Source organism: Aplysia californica, unplaced genomic scaffold (assembly GCF_000002075.1).
Source record: "Aplysia californica isolate F4 #8 unplaced genomic scaffold, AplCal3.0 scaffold00016, whole genome shotgun sequence".
NCBI lineage: Eukaryota > Metazoa > Mollusca > Gastropoda > Aplysiida > Aplysiidae > Aplysia > Aplysia californica.
The window spans coordinates 1,823,208-1,840,728 of NW_004797286.1; the positions used below are offsets into that span (position 1 = coordinate 1,823,208).

The window sequence follows — 17,521 nt, forward strand, 5'->3', positions numbered from 1 at the left end:
AATAATTTTAAAATTTTAAAATCTAAAAATCAAAAAATTTAAAAACTTATGGAAATGGCATATATGCATTCTAGAAGTCACAGCATCTTCACAACCATTTTTGTTACTACACAATTATAATATGTTGCATCAAAAAACAAAACAACAATGGCACAAATAACTTTTCAAATGCATCATCTGGAACATAACTTTGATGCACCACAAATTAATACATATTAAAATAAAATCTCGTTAGCTTCCTGCACCCATATGGCATGAAGCTTTATAACTTTAAAAACAAGTTAATTCAAGTTATGTAAAAGCATAGGTTTTTTTTACTTATAAGCACATTTCTCGGAAGTTAAAAATAAATAGCACCTGCAGTTCACTGAGCAGTATCTTCAGTTGTAACTGTAAAGGAAAATGGCTGCTGCCACAGAGATTCCAGACAAAACAAACTCGAAAGGAACATGGAGGCTGAAGAACACATGAGCCAACATAGTTGTTACCAGCGGAGAAGAGGACACAATGAAGAGTCGGACCAAATTGTTCAAATGCTTCATGATGAGAGACATAATCAGCCCAGTGGCAGCCTGTAAAAAAAGAAGAAGTCTGAATAAAATAACAGTTAATAGTTCATTGTCAATGGAAGCCAATACTTTCTGGCTCACATGTGAAAATACAATTCTACAATACAACTATCATAGAATAAGCAGACAAAACATGAAAGTAAAAAAAGAGAAACTCTTCACTTGAAAAAAGAAAGCTGTAATTTATATTTATATGATCAACAGTTATGAGCTCTTACATGGATGACAACTGCCGCAATACCAAGATAACAGGCATGTTTTACCAATGAGAAATTAATGTATGAAGCTAAATTCTCTGGTACAATGTAATGGTCACCTTCTATGGAATCCAACAGTTACATGTTTTGCTACTACGCACTCTTAGTATCTTAAAACAAAACAATAAATCTAAAATCTTAAAAGTATTGAAAGATAGAACTGAAATATCATATAAATCCTTAACTGTGTACTCACATTTTTTTAAAGTACCGGGTACACAAATATCCTTACCTGAGTTATAATCAATGCCCAAGTAAACACTGAATATCCATTGAAGATATATAATTCCTGAGCTGTAAATAAAAAGAAAAAAATCATTTTGTATCAGAGTTAACAAGCCAAGACTGCGGTTTGGAAAACTGTTCTGCTGTAACCTATTTGACATTAGGACAAAATGAATAGAAGAGAGAAGGTCTAAAGAATTGATACTGATCGAACTTATGGGCCTTGATATAGAGAGCCAGATGTGGATCCTGTGCATTGGGTGCAGGAAGATTTTTTTTTGGCAATGGTAATAGACCTTGATCATTTATGAACCATTGATGTCCCTTATCCAAAGACCTGCTACTCACAGTACTTTCACCCTGCCTACATTTTCCATTAATCTTACTTAATTCCTGCTAACTATAACATTTTTCAATTTATTTTACTTGCCATACCCAAATTTCACTACTTCTCTTTGAGAAAATGTCAAATAGTTTAGTACGTGTAGCTAACTTGTCATCATTTTTTTTCTGGTCCCTGCCCATTCCTATTGGAAGATGCTTTTTGTGTTTAGTAGTCAAAACAGAATGTGCAAATGTTACTCTTATAATGTTGCAATGATAGGGAATTAACAATAGAAAAAAAATAGGGAGCGCAATAAGCTCCTCACTACGAAAAGCTCAAGAATGATATGAGATTAAAAACAACAGAACAAAAATGTCTACAGTAAAATTTGGGCCGTAAGCAGCGACTTTTTTCCTTGGCTTTGAACCCTGCGGCTTAAACAACGAAGAAACTCATAAACGGATTTTCTCATTCGAAGGAGTATCACTTCCTCGTCTATTCTAAGCATACACTTAAATTTAAAACATTAAAAAGTTGACACATTTTCTTCAACGCCACACTTTAGTGTCCGCCTAGGAAACACTGTCCAGCAGACAAGTGAATACTGTTCGAGACTCCCATGGAGACGACCAGATGGAAATGGGATGAAATCTATTAGCTTACAATGAAATGGAGCAGGGTGGTGTCGCCTTTTGAAAAAGAGCAATTTGAAGGCTAGATAATTTATCACATTCCAAACCTGAACTTCACACACCGAAGCATTCAGAAAATACAGGGGAGGCAGCACAACTCAATCTGTTCAACTCCGACACAGAAGAACAAAGATTTCAGCGGATTCAGCGGGCAGAACGATGATGACACTGAATAAATAAGACGTACCAGTAGGCTACATATCTGCAGCGGCTTATTTGAGAAAAAGTTCAAATTCTACCAAAATTTAGTGGGTGCAGCTTACATTCGATTGTACAGTACTTTTTTCATTAATTTTCACACCATGAACGGTTTCTTTATAATCCTTTCGTTGCCGGGGGTATACGTTCCTACTGTCACCAACGATTTTCAGCTGAGCTCATTATCCAGGACAGCAGCCTAACGTCTCTGTGTTAATGGATGCACAGTCTAGACCTAGCGCACCCGTGACATATTTCGGACACTGGATCTTCAATTGTATTACTTTTCTCACTTTTCTTATACCCCATTTCCTCCCATCTTACTCAAAATTTCGAATAACCTGAAAATATAAGTCAAAAAGTAAATTTATTCGCCTTTTTAAAGTCACTTCAATGTTTACGTTTCACGAGAGCATGTGGCCGCCCGCAAGCCTATGTATATGTTTATCGATCGCTTGCAAGCCTAGCAATAAAGAAATACTAGGAATTTTGGTATCGATAAGCATGTCTTTTTATTCCGAAATACGAATCTATGCAGCGCTTGTGGCTAAAACACTGTAAAGAAAAATTATCTCTAGGTTATACATGTAACGTCATATAGGTAACCAGGAGCAGCAAATTTTGCCAACTTCCGTGACGTACATGGTACGGCACAGCGCTAACAATTATGAATTTTCATGACATACCAGGCACGTCATTAGGCAACAAAGGGCTTAATGGCTGCAAAAGTCTTGGAGCACACAGTAGAGTGTGGGTATGAGCTATACATTTAATGCAACTTATATTAATTATTATTATTTTCAACAGTTCTCCCATTGTCTCACCCACATGCCAAATGACACTGCAAAACACCAGGAAAAGCATATTGGTTGCAGTTTGATGGTCTGTTCAATAAAAATAGAAAAACTGCCTGTGAAAAGGTTTTATTGTTCCATGCAATGTTATCTTCGCATACAGAAAAAAGTATGCTCTACCTTATTCAGTAACTTGTCACAGGAAGAGGATTTACCTTTCCAAAATTAAGATAATTCTTTCAGCGGCCTATTGGTTTACCTTTTTCTTTTGTTGAGTACATTGGTCCATCTCACAATAACTGTTCAATACTGCAGGCAATAAGATAACATGCTGCAAGCCTTGCAGTGCATACAGCTGCATATTGCTTAACCTCCCAGTTCAGAGAAGGTACAACAAAAACTAGTCTGATACAATGTAAAAAGGTGTTGTGTGGTATAGCACCTTTTATCAAAAGGAAAACACATGATAGTTATTAAATGTACTAACTGAAAATCTTATCAAAATTCATGGAACACATTTTCTCAAGAAAAGTGATATGTGCCTGCAGCTAGAACCTAAACCTTATATTTGGACCAGGGCACAAGGTATAGGCTTGGATATCTTTAAATGGTTTAGCAATTACATATAGGACACTCACTGTCTTTGGTAACTGTGGTTTGTCTAAGGGCCTGGATTATCCACACAGCTGAGTTGAAAACTACACCAAACATATACAGCAGAGCATTCTGGTAATATACAGACAACTGAAAAAGAAAAAAAAGTTATTCAGCACAAGCCAGAAATCAAATTTACCACCTGCTTGTCAGTAGTGCTGTGCGATTTTGAGGAAACAAAAATTCATCGAACCTTCAAAGTGTGAGCTCACTATTCATGCTATTCAAATACCTCTGTCGAATGTTTTTCCTTGTATATGACAGGCCCAGATCAAACTTCTGCTATTCAACATTCAAAAACTATTCACAGCGCCGTCGAATTGTTTTTTCTTATATACGATGAGCCGATCCCTAACTTCCGCTATTCACATCGCCATCAAATGGTTTTTTTCTTATATACGATAAGCCCAGATCTGACTTCTGTTATTCGAAGCACCATCTAATTGGGGTTTTTTATATACGATAAGCCCAGACCTAACTTCAGCTATTCGAAGCCCCGTCTAATTTTTTTCTTCTATACGAAAAGTCCATCACTTTCACAGGGCCAGTCACTAAGCGCACGTGTGTTATTACAGACAGTGCAGTGTTATGACACGACGTCACCGTTCATAGCGCTTCGAATTTCGAATAGCCAAGGGGAAGGGGAGCTATATTGCAACAGTTAACTTCAAAAGAAAAAAAACAACATTCCCAGCGCTTTAAGAGTCAATTGCCCTTGCTTGAGCTATCATGTGATGAGTGAATATAAGGGATATTCCCTCTTTTTTTTGGTAAGTGTTTTACGGCGCTCGCAACTGCATAAGGTCATATGAGCACGCGGGACACACACAAAACATTTTCAGTTGGTAGGAAATTTTGAATTTTGCCCGGGTGGCGGCCCAAGCCCACTTTTATCGATTTTTGACCGCCAAGGGATCTTTACCGTGTGCAACTTGCACACAGGATCTCCGAGGTTTTTTCGCCTATGTCCGAGAAGGCTGAGGGTAGATCTTTCCTACGATAAGATCAGGGGTGCGGCTGAAAGACAGCAGTAAGAAGGAGCCATAGGAGAAGCAGTAGAAAGACGGCAGAAAAAGTCAGGAGCCCAGAGGTGGGGGCAAAGGAGGTGAGTGGGTGGGGGCAGAAAACGAAGACGAAAAAAGCTGACAGAACATTGTTAGAGAGCAGAAAAGGATGTGAAAGGAGAAAATTTGAGAGAAGAAAATTTTCCGTCGCTACCCGGATTCGAACCCGGGACCTTTGAATGAGAGGAGAACACCTTAACCTCAAGACCCAGACAGCCTCCGGATAATCTCTAAAGGTATATTTTATATCTCTTGTTGGCTCCTCTAATCACTCTGTCTCGTAACCATCAAATAAAGAGTATTTCTGTATATTTATCTAAATGATTTTAGATATAATGTGTTCCAATTTTACTACGTTTGAGAAAAATGAGATAAAAATCCATTATCTGTTTTAAAAAAACAAAATCACAAGGCATTCTAATTGCTCTGCCACGCTACGAATAGCTGTGAATAGTGCAAAAAATCATGAATGTTGAATAGCAAAGCCGAACGGACACAGCTCCACTTGTCAGTGGTGTAGCAAATAAGTGCTTTGTCATTGCATGCAAAAGAAGTGAGTTTGATTCCCATGTGGAGAGGTTTTTTTAATCCAGTATCCCTGTCTGTCTCCTGGGACATGGTAACCCTCCCACTGTTGGATGGCCCTGACAGGCAAGGTCATAGCAGGCTGTCTCCTATATGATCTTAATAGTGTCAATGGTAGCGTAAAACACCTAAAAATACCTGCAGCTATCATAATTTAATGTAGCAAATGGTAGGTGAGCATTGTGGCAAGATCTTCTCCTTCAACTTCTTTCTATAGAAGTTATCTTAAACAGGCTAATCCACAGCAAGCAAAATGAAGCCATTATCTTGCAGACTCACCTCAAACTACAAATCAGCAACAACAATTAAATGTCTTAGAACAAACAATCACATCTCAGTCCTGACCATTTTAGTAAGTTTCCTCCCATACTCTCAAGGTCATTTCTCCAATTTCATAGTTCTTGGTAAGAATAGGTCATTATCCAAGCCCTCATACAACTAACAACAGACAACAGTTATAAAAATCATGTAGATTCTATTAGGACAGATATTCTTCAAGGGACATTCTCTTAACCTTTGTCAACATACTACAAAAATATGAATAAATACTTTCTTCCCAAATCGTTGGTGATATTCTCTTTCTTCTAAAGCGTACATATTCCTAAACCACAAAATATTACGTTCAAATATAAAAAACTCATCAGATTAGAGAGTTATACTGACAAGACCAGACCAGCATTGTGAAGGATAAACAGGAAAAAACTGATGCTCACCTCAAAATTTTGTTTGAGAATATACTCTGTATAAACCCCACTGAATCCAGAGATGAAGCAGTAACAGCAAAGAAGCAACATGCCTTGCCAGGTCGCATGAATTTCTGAGAGGGATAAGGATTTTGCTTGCAATGCTGTGTAACTGAGGGAAAAAAATGTAGAAAAAAATATCAGCTATAGAAAGCTCACAATAACTCACACTGTACAGTGATCTGACTCATTTGAAAAAGAATTATTTATCATATCTTAATGCTCCACATGATTTCTCTTCTTCTTCATTGAATTGTTCCATTTCAGCAGTTTCAAAACCCAGGTCCTTTCACTCAGACGACAACTGACAATTTTTACGAAGTTTTTAGGGGGACTCAGCACTTATGTCCACTTAAAAATACATTTCTGGGTGGGTTTTTACTGTAAAACATTGACCAAAGGCACAAAAAATGTAAATTTGCAGTTTTCAAGAACATTACACACAGCTTTGGAAGTCACCAGACTTAACAGTCATTTTCTCGCTAATTTTACCTCTGACAACCCCTTCAATCCCAAACATCTCGACTTCTATTCAAGATAGATGGGTGGGGTTTTCGTTTCATCAAAAGCAAGATAAAGGAACGAGATTTAAGATTAAACCTATAACTCCATAAGCCCAAAAATTGACAGGCACCTGATTCAACAGTGTCACAGCACATAGGTTATATGTTCCCATTTAAACACATGTCATTCAGAGCTACCCTTCTGTCCTCTGAGACTAAAAATAAAGCATGCATATATGTGCCGTAGTCATACACAGCAAGTAAAAACAATCTGTAATCATCATTTTGTGATACTGGAGCAAAGAACTTTAACATATGCATTGACGGATTAATATAAAACACACATCTTAAAAATATATATATTACCTATTCAGAACTCCACCAGTAGCCAAAAGACCAACAGCGAACCACTTGGTAGTCTTAATGTGCCTGTTGTATGATGGTTGTGAGAGGTCAGAAGTTTATTACAAAATATTCTTCATGTATGGAAACAACCAGAATCAGACAAAATTACATAAAAATATAAAAATGGGGAGTAAGAAATGGAGGCAGACTAAGGGTGGACACACTTGAATAAAACATGATTTGAGATTTGGAGGTATAGGGGATACAGGAGAAGTCTATATTTCAAAATTAATCACGATAAGTAAAAAAGCAATGCCCTTTCTGTTTACTAGTATGCACAGAACTCCATAAGAATCTTCTGTCAACTGTTTTCAATTTTTTATTTTTTCATCAAGGGTTTAGGTTTTAAAGAAAACACTATTATTTAAAAAAGTTTGATTTTTCAATTAATTTTTCCCTCATACCTCATGAAAACAAAATATATATGCACTGCCATTCAGCAAGAGAGAAAAATGTGCAGGAACATGTGTAATGCTCCATATAATCAAGATAATTCATAAAAGACATTGCAAAAAAGTCAAAGTGATGGTTATCAGATTTCCAAAAAGCATGAAACTTCATAAAGGTTGCTTTAAGACTGTGTGCTTCTCAAAGATATATTTTCTAATGGAATTCAAGTTGGTCATTTTTCTTGGCAATCAAAAGGTTAATCAATGGAAATCGCCAGTCTGTACCTCATCAGGCGTATAAAAGTTCCACATCAATCTATATTCGAAAAAAAAAAATCTCTGCCTAGAAAAGAAAAATGGACAATAAGCAACAGTTCATGGTGAAAAGATGACTCAAAAGTGAGATAAGAGGAAAAGATGCTAGAACATGAACAACATTGATATATTTTAAAGCTTTATCTTAACGATAATCTTTAGTACACAATTATCAGTTAGCACTATATCTCATCAAATTACATTGGACTACAAAGAATCCTGTGCACGCTAAAAATCTAGACTGACGAGTCCCTTTTAGGTTTTTGTTTTCCTTTCATAAGACGATTCTGTTGTAATTTTCATTAGGCCTACTGTTGTAATTGCTGCCATCTCTGTAGATTTCAAATGCTGTGGTTACAGTAAAAAGGCACAGGTTACAGAATCTGAGTAATGTCTTTCTCACAGATGATGACCATTTGAAGGCACATCTCATAAAATGAAAGGTAAAGCATTCTTACTTTTTCATGATAAACTTATACAGAACAGCAGTTGATACAATCTTCAGATTCCCAAGTACCTAGAGGGCACAAAGAAGAGAAAAATAGAACAAAAGAGGTCAATATGAAACTCCTAAAATTAAATAAAACAATACATTCCTTAAAACGTAATATTGCTCACTGAATCTAAACCGGATAAGTGCATAGCCTGATTTCAATAAAAACAAAAAAAATTCCATTGTACACCTGAATTTTCTAGGGCATTGCACTTCTTATAAGTCCATGACCAAGTTAACCTCTTTTAATAAAGATTGAAACTAAAAATATAAAGACTCAAATACTATACTGTATAAAAATTTATTGAGAACATACCACTTTGAAGAAAATATCTTGAACTTCACAACTAGAATCACATAAATGTAAACAATATAAGAGATTAAGTTCTTATAACAAACAACTCAGAAACTGAAAGTTGCCAAAATACCATGTACGTTGCTGGGTCCATGTGAGACTGTAAAACAACAGCTAAATTATTGTTGACACAGTAACACAGAGCTGGCACAGCAAAGGGAAGAGCTGAATATAACGTGATTGACCGTGACATTTCTTTTCTTTTCTCTGACCAAAGAATAACCAGACATATGATCATCTGAAAAAGAGTAAAATCATATGGTGAGGACACAGACAAGAATATATGTAATTATATTATATTACTATCTTATCACGACAAATTATCATTGACAATTTAATCTTCTGAAAAGAATCCATTTTGACTTCTCAAAATTATTTGAGGAGCAAGGTGTGTGACTGATACCACAATTAATGCTTTTAACATTTTAACATTTTAATAAGGGTTCTCTTTGGTGTCAGTGACCAAGCGTATAACAAACCAAAATTAGTACTCCACAAACACATTTACAATCAGTTATTAATTCATATTACTGAGAAAACTCTAAAAACCTCAAATACTGTCATATAATGGGGACATCAGAGAGCTCTTTCTACACAGCTTATGATGTCAATCGTCACCATTACAAATACTTTATGCCCTGAAAAATATAATTACTTTGCTCATGGTAGTGAGAGAATTTAAAATGATTTTACCTTCAAAAGACAAATTTTATAACAACAACAAAACTATTCACTTCCCATTTCATATTAAGAAAAGGGAATACTTGTATTAAATTTCAAATACACAATAAGAATAATTCATCGGATTGATGTTTCATTTCATCAAAAAGGAACACACAGCAAACCTTCAGAATTTCTGTACACAATACAAAGGACGAAGGCAAGTACGGAAGACGCCCATTCACTTTACTCAAGTTGACCAAGATTCCATAACCACCATACATCAACACTCTGAAAAGCACATCACGAAATTTGCATCACAAAAAGCACTCTTCATACATCAACACTTTGAAAAATACATCATGAATGCATTACGAAGAAAACAGGTCAAAAAGTGCTTTAAAAAACACACAGAACATTGAAACAGTAAAGGAATGTGCTGTGCAGGAGTCAAAAGTGATTTAAATTTATATATCAACTCTTTCAGAGAGTAAATTTTATGAAGTATGCATAAAATCAAGTGCTTTGTTGTAGATCTATTGTCTGCTGAGTTGTGAATATGATGTCATAACAGAATTTAGAGAACATATACATGTATAACGATTGATTAGTCAACATGAAACAATAATAAATTATAATCAAGTTATACTTACTCTCCAAGAATGATAACAGTCCATATCACAACATATGGCTTATTCATCCCTCTCATAATGGACATCTAGAGGCCAAAAAAAAGTATGGATTTTAATTGACACCACACTTCTGAAATATGATTACAAATAAAATAAGTTGCAAGCGCCGTCAAATCCTATACTATACATACATACACATTTTAATGATTTTTTTTTCTTGATTAAAATGTGTAAAACACAATAAAAAAAACAACAATCTTATTCCTACAAAACCTGAAATTCAAGCATAGCATATTATTTCAGAGCTGCCTAATTGTTTGTAAACTGATTAATACAGCGGGGCACAGATAACACGAAAACTCAACAAAACAAAAAATCACAGAGCTCGTACAAAATGCCATTCCCCGACTGAACCGACCCTTTTCTTTGTATTAACAACACGTTTTTTTCAAATACCAGTACAGATTTGTCAAACAGCTCATCATGCAATGTCAGGGCAGCAGTTGCAGGAACGGGGTCAGTTAAATTCAGTCTGATAGAGGTAGTAGGTTTCATGAAAATCATTTATAAGTCAAAAATTGAAAAAGTGTTTTAGTAAAGTTTTAAAAGGCCTCACAAACTACACATAAGGGGCTCTCGTGGTCTCGAGGTTATAAATGGTGTTTGCCTCTCATTCAATAGGTCCTGCGTTCGAATCCAGGACAGCGTAGAAAAATGTTCTTCTCCCTAAAATGTTCTTCTTTCACCTCCTTTTCTATTCTCTAACCATGTCCTATCCCCTGCTTTCATCTCCACTCCCCCCCCCCTTCCCCCCTCCTCTCGGCTCCTGATTCTCTCTGCAGCCTTTTTACTGCTACTCCTCGGCTCCTTCTCACTGCTGTCTTTCATCCACACCCTTGATCTTATGGTAGGTAAGATCCAACACCCAGCCTTCATAGATAAAGGGCGAAAAATCTCGGAGGTCCCGTAAGCAAGTTGCACACGTTTTAAAAAATCCCTTGGTGGTTCTAAAATTGATATAAGTAGGTTTCGGCTGACACCCGAGCAAAAGTTTTAATTCCTAGAGTCTACCAACTGAAAAATGTTTTTTTAATGTCCCCCCCCGCACTATGACCTTAAATGCAGTTGCGAGCATCATAAAACACTTTTAAAAAATAATATTTAAAAAATTAGATTTTTACATGTAACCAACAGCCAACAACGTTTAGATCTACATTCTAGATCTAGATTATTATTTAGAACTTGAAAGATCAAGAAGAGAAAGAGATGAAAAATATTTTTAAGCTTAAAAATGAACTCACTTTGCAGTCATGGCCACGGTGTCGATGTCCACATAGATTTAGATCTAAATTGTTGTGCAGGTTTCATATTTGACAAATAGTAAATAGATCAAAATATAGATCTAGATTCTACATCTAGATTCTAGTTCTTTTTGCAAACATCAATGTAAAAATGCACTAGAGTCTAGATCTAGATCTAGATCTAGTTTCCTGGCGACAGATGAGAAAATCAGAACTAATCATCACCTTGCCTTACAAGTTACAGGTTTAGTAAGCATCGACTGTTCGGAAGGACTTCCATAACAAGCGACCATTCCAACAAACACAATAAAGAAGAGACCTAAACCTAACCCTGACCCAACCCTACCCATACCAAAACCCTACCCAAACCCTCTATCCCTACCCCCATCCCTACCCCAAACCCTTACTGTTTACAGCTCCTCTGTTTCATAGTAGTATAGTGGTCGCTCGTTACGGAATTCCTCCCGTTTCTTTTTAAATTTAAATCATTTGCAGAGAGCTAGAATCTACCTCACTGGGTTGAGCCTGGCCTCTTTTTCTTCCAAAAGACAATGCTTTGACTGCTGACTCGAAAAATCATCACTCAAGCCCAAAGTCCGATGCTTCCTGCTCAACGCGAGCTGCAAAATTCAACCCCATCTCGGAATAGGACTCCTCCCAACTTCCAAGTTCTATAATTTTGCCAGATCTAAGGCAGATAACTGCGAACTCTCTCGTCTCTAGTAGATGACTGCTAATACTGATCAACATCGATTCTCTCTCAATTACGTCAGGAGAAAAGATCGTGTTGTTGCGTACTGCAGGCCTAATAAATAATATTATATTATTTATTCTCAGATGAGGCTCATGTTGGTCTATAACTTTTTCACAACTTCTTTGTTAAGTGGCTACAAGTCTAGCTGAGCCACTTGCTTTGTAAAATTTTTTTTATATCATCCATGCATGCCCCAACCAATAATTGGTTCAGGGGCTCTCGTAGTCTAGAAGTTACTGTGTTCACCTCTCATGCAATAGGCCTCGGGTTCGAAACCTGACAGCGACGGAAAATTACCTTCTCTAAAATTTTCTCCTTTCACTTTCTTTCTTGCTCTCTATTAATGTTGTACCTTCTGCTTTTGTCTCTACTTTCTGCCTTCACCTCACTTTGCCCCTTCCTCTAGCTCCTGACTCTTGTCTGTAGCCTTAAAACTACTCCTATGGCTCCTTCTTACTCCTATCTGTCAGGAACATCCCTGATCTGAAGGTAGGCAAGGTCTAACACCTATCCTTCTCGTACAAGGGCAAAAAATCCCGGAGGTCCCGTGTGCAAGTTGCACATGTTAAAGATAGCTTGGTGGTCTAAAATTGACAAGATCTAGTAGGCTTCCGCCGCCATCCGGCCACAATTCAAAATTAATTCCTACAAACTGAAAACGTTTCAAGTGCTCCGCACGCTCATATGACCTTCTGCAGTTATTTATTTGTCTATCTTTCCACGAAAAAAATACCCATCTATATTATATTGAATAGAAGTCAAGATATTTGCAATTGAACGAAGTGAGCTCGCGTGGTTTCAGAGGTAAAGTTAGTGAGAAAATGGTTGCCAAAGTTAGTGACTTCCAAAGCTTGAGAGTCCTTGAAAACTAAAAATTAACATTTTTTGTGCCTTTAATCAATGTTTTTCAGTAAAAATCCCCCCCCCCCCCCCCCCAATTTTTATATATATTTTTAATTGGATATATAAGGAGTTGAGCTGGAGAAAATTTCAAGTTGACTGTAGTTTGGGAGCCTTGTTATATTGGAAGTCCCTGTACTTCTTTCCGCCGGTCAGATACTTTTGGAGCATAACTTTTGTCTTGCTTAAATAAAAAAAACCTTCAATTTACTTCAATATATAGCAACAACAACAAAAACAAAAGAAGCAAAGACAAGAGATTTGCATAAACAACCAAAGAACAGTTTCATAGTGTGTTCTTTTCTCAGAAACATTTAATATGGTCAGCTTAAAGTTAAAACTTCGTAAATACCCCAGTCATTTTTTAATGCAAATTATCAAACACATGTAACACATTTTTAGGGTCTTATCATAACAGAATAAAATTGAAAAGGAATCTTGATTTTAGAAATATTTATTTTCATTTATTTGAAAACTGCTAGTAAAAGACTTACACCCATGTTTATAATTACAATTGGGGGGGGGGGGATATGAGAGCAACAGCACTGCAAAATTCTTTACCCACTGTGAACATGTCTTTATGATCCCTGACCCTTCAGTGTGAATCATAATCAAACCAAACAAGAAACATGAAGCATAAACTCACACTGCCATTCCTTTGAAACAGTCCATTATTTCCACAGGTTGAATCTGCCTGTCAACCATGCCCGTTCAATGAGCATGAGAATGGTGAAAAATCCTGTTTACTTACAGTGATGATGACAACTAGTGTAAGGAAGAAAAAAATTCCAATCGCTATTACTATTACAACTTTGATAAAATTCCACAACCAATGATATTAATAAAACTTGTCCCTTGCCTGATAAGTAATCCAATTTTCCCACAGCTTCATCACTTCAGAGACAATCACACAATGTGTGAAAAGATTATCTCTTAATGTTGTTATCGATCCAGAGATTATCTCTTAAAGATTTCTAAATATCCACGACCTTAAAAACATAACCACAAAGTCACCAAGAGGAGATTCCTTCTAATAAATTAAGGAGATTTAAAGACCAACAAAAATTACATAATCTTACAGAGCTGTATTTGAGCAAAGTCAGCACTCACAAAAAAAGCCCTGATCCAGCAGACAAAATTAGTACATTTAAGAAAATGCCTTAAAGAAGGAATAAATGCAAAAGGATCAAAACTATTCACAAACACAGCAACACTGCTATAAAACAGAACAATTTTCACAGCAATAGTGGCACAAAAAAACAAATATGGCCTATTTATTAACACTTTGCCATCACAAGGCTCATATAGTAAAAACCCTTGCCATCAAAGGCACTTTGGGGAAAATCCGAAGAAACAGGGTGGTAAACATCACTGATCGGGGAGATGTGACGGCAAAATGTTAAAGCTTTGCAAGCTCAATAAAACAAACAAAATGCAAATGATTTTTTAATGATTACAGTCAAACCTCGTTATACCGCCTACATAGGAACAAACATAAATTTGGTGGTACAGCAGGACTAGCGGTATAATGAGATATATCACTAATTGTCATCTTGACTAGTGGTAAACTGGTAGAGACTAGAGACAAACTGTGCACTGGTAAAAAATAAGTAGCCACCGATTACATGTCAACTCTAGCTAAGCTAGCTTTCAAATGAAAGAAGCTAGGATCAAAAGCCAGGCTTTATGTGTCAAGGACTTTAGACATACAGAGTTTTTTAAACCCGATACTCGTCTGTCCTTGGGCTACCTTAGACATATCATGTAGATTTGAGCATGAATCCTTACAATAAGGCTCACAAGTGCACGCCAGCCCTTGTGCCATTGGGTTGATAGCTGGCGACGCCAGATATTTTGCTCTCAGGCCAAATTGGTGCAGCTCCTTTGAAGTTTCTCCAGGTGACTTTAAAACTTCATTCCAATTTTAATTAATATTGGCCAAATTCTTAAAATAATAGAATTTCATAATTAGTGCAAATCAAGAGAAAATCCACAAGCGCATAGAAATAGGCCTAGCTTGCAGAGATGAGTGTTGGAAAGATTATCAAGCAGCCATGTGTGGTGTGTACCTCTGGCAGCCAATTCACTGGCGAGACAGTGAGGTAAAGTTCCATTAGTTAAATAAGGACCATACAACTCAGGCAGTTAACGGATGGCCGATGGTGGTGTAAAGGCACAATTATACTATGTTTACATAGGTGTTCCTTTTCGTACGTTGGCAAAACCTGGCGGTAAGTGGGGCTGGCGGAACAACCGAGGGCAGTACAAAGAGGTTTGACTGTATATTTAACAAAACAGCGACAGAAATGAGAAAAGAAAATAATCATATGAAATAGAGATGATAATTTCAAACTGTAATTTTGAAAACTTCTTTCTGTGGCATCTCACTCTAAGTAAAGACACCTTGAAAATCTACCCCCTTCATTTCAATGAGTCGAAAAAAAAATATTTCAAGTTAATCTAGTCACATGGGGAAGAAAGTACTGCATTCTTCAGGTTAAGAATACAATTGAATATGCTGATAACTAATTTTTATCCCCATAGATTATTGCAAACATCAAAAATCACAACAGCAAAATATAAAGGAGAAACTTAAATATAATCATTTTAAAAAGTGTTATTTGCATTAAATAAACAGGATATGTTTTCAGCTCAACTTCCCACACACAGAACAAACCATTTTGAAGGCGGAGCACTTAACATGCAATAGTACATACCACATTTCAGGAAGAACAAAAAAAAAGATAAATAAATAATGGACAGCATTTGTGTAACGCAAATTCCCGCTCAACAGAAAGCTTTAAGCCCTTTACATTATTACCCGAGCAGCCCTTATAGCATTCTGATACAATCTCAACTTTCTGCGAAGCATACAGTGCAAGCTGCCATTTTACAGGCACTAATTTGCAGTCTACAACTGGGTACCTATTCACACCTGGGTGAAGTATGGAAAATTTGTGTAAACTGCCTTACCCAAGAGTACAACCTCGGGCCTGTAGCTCGAAACCCCGAAATCTGCAAATTCACCATTGCGAGTCCACTAGCCTAAGCACTAGACTACCAACACCACTCAGCAAATTGGGGGAAGGGTCTGTCTACATTCATACAGAAAAATTTTTGTTATGAGCTATGCATCCTAATTCTATGACAAGAAATCAAGTACTCAGACAAAGAGATATTTAAAATTCTGAACAAAACAAAAAACATATAACAGAAAAGCTGTGGACTGAATTTAATAAAGATAACTATACATCTATTTTGAAAGTACTTTTTCAAACATGACTGGTCTCATCATCATCCAGTGCCAGATCTGCGACAGACATCGGCGATCATGATTTTCCATTCATTCCTTTGCTCGGATGCTCTCAGAAAAGCTACGTTTCCCTGATTTTTCCCTGTTACCCATTTGTTTAGGTTCCCTAAGTATGTTGTTCCGGGCCTACCCCTGCCTCGCTTGCCTTCAATTTTGCCAGTGAGAGCTAGATGTTCAAGACCCTTATGTCTATTCAGGTGTCCCAAAAACTGCATTTGTCGTTTCCTGATTGTTTTTAACATTGAGCGTCCCACGTGGGCTTCATCAAGCACTACCTCATTTGATTTCTTTTCCTTCCACGATACTCTTAGCAGTCTCCTAAGAAACCACATTTCTGTTGTCTCTATTTTATTTTCACTGTCTTTAGTGATTGTCCAGCATTCACAGCCATATAGAAGGGTTGACCAAACATAGCATTTCAGGACTTTCATTTTGGTGTTCATTGATATGTTTCTATTTTTCAGGATTGGGCTCATTTTATTGAAACTAGCCTTAGCCATTGCAGTTCGCCTTTTTATTTCTGCGGAAGATTTGGCATCAGATGTTATCATATATCCTAGATATACTGGTCTACTACAATGAAAATTTGAAATGTTTTTTCACCCAGTTTGTGAGTAGCCCTCCACTTTTTATTCTAAACCACCAAAAAAAATTAAAGTAAGTTCTCTGGTAATTTATTGTAGTAACTTCTGTAATCTAACACTCCAGTAATTGTCTGAAGTCTCTTGGCATTTAGGCAAGGGCCAACTCAAGAAGAGAGGGAGACAGATTTACAGCAGAAAGATCTACATAGAGGTACAACAAGAAGAAATAGACTCTAACACACAGGAAATTAATGTGTCTTTTCCGCATTCTATAGTCAAGAGTCTAATCATATAACACTATTGATGCAAATTAGTATGTATTAGTAAGAGTTTTTACGGCACTTGCAACACAAAGGTCATATAAGTGCTGAAGATTAGAGGTGCTACAAGAGAGTAACAAACATAAAAAAGAAAAAGGGGCGATAAGGACGATAGATGTTTGATAGGAAAGAAGAAGCAAAACCACACCAGAGCACCCGCCAACCACCCACTGTTGCAAATTAACAGTCACTTTAATGTGAGTGGCAGGGGCATATAGATGCATCAATACATAATGTAAAAGTCTCAAAGCTTTCAGTAAGAATAAAGGCAATCTCAGCTATATATATAATTATAGTCCCCAAAGAATAAAAGTAAAGTACTGCTGGAAAGGGTCAGGACTACATCAACATGAAAGATACATCTATCTATTCAACTGAATCCAAAAGTCGCAACAGATAAAATAAGAAAAATCTTCACTGTCCAGATGCTGACATGCACACACACCCTCACACATATATATATTTATTATATATATATATATATATATATA

At 36.5% G+C, this 17,521-nt stretch overlaps 1 protein-coding gene across 1 annotated transcript; it reads right to left on the bottom strand.

Moving 5' to 3' along the window:
• Nucleotides 1-53: 53 nt before the first annotated feature.
• On the bottom strand, nucleotides 54-11,948 carry LOC101846261 (probable UDP-sugar transporter protein SLC35A4). The gene is made up of 10 exons (XM_005090399.3): nucleotides 11,670-11,948; nucleotides 9,880-9,944; nucleotides 9,412-9,517; nucleotides 8,640-8,804; nucleotides 8,177-8,235; nucleotides 6,976-7,038; nucleotides 6,077-6,218; nucleotides 3,699-3,804; nucleotides 1,059-1,120; nucleotides 54-572 (listed from the first exon to the last, which is right to left on the bottom strand). The coding sequence occupies exons 2-10, from the start codon at nucleotides 9,942-9,944 to the stop codon at nucleotides 381-383; spliced, it is 960 nt and encodes a 319-aa protein (XP_005090456.1). The 5' UTR covers nucleotides 11,670-11,948; the 3' UTR covers nucleotides 54-380.
• Between the last annotated feature and the right edge of the window lie 5,573 nt (nucleotides 11,949-17,521).

Excerpts from the sequence above, each read along its gene's own strand:
- LOC101846261 (XM_005090399.3), bottom strand. The coding sequence starts at position 9,944 with ATGTCCATTATGAGAGGGATGAATAAGCCATATGTTGTGATATGGACT. Across the intron at positions 7,039-8,176 it reads TATAAGTTTATCATGAAAAA|GCACATTAAGACTACCAAGT; the intron begins GTAAGAATGCTT and ends ATCATACAACAG. Across the intron at positions 6,219-6,975 it reads ACTGGTGGAGTTCTGAATAG|TTACACAGCATTGCAAGCAA; the intron begins GTAATATATATA and ends TTTTTCCCTCAG.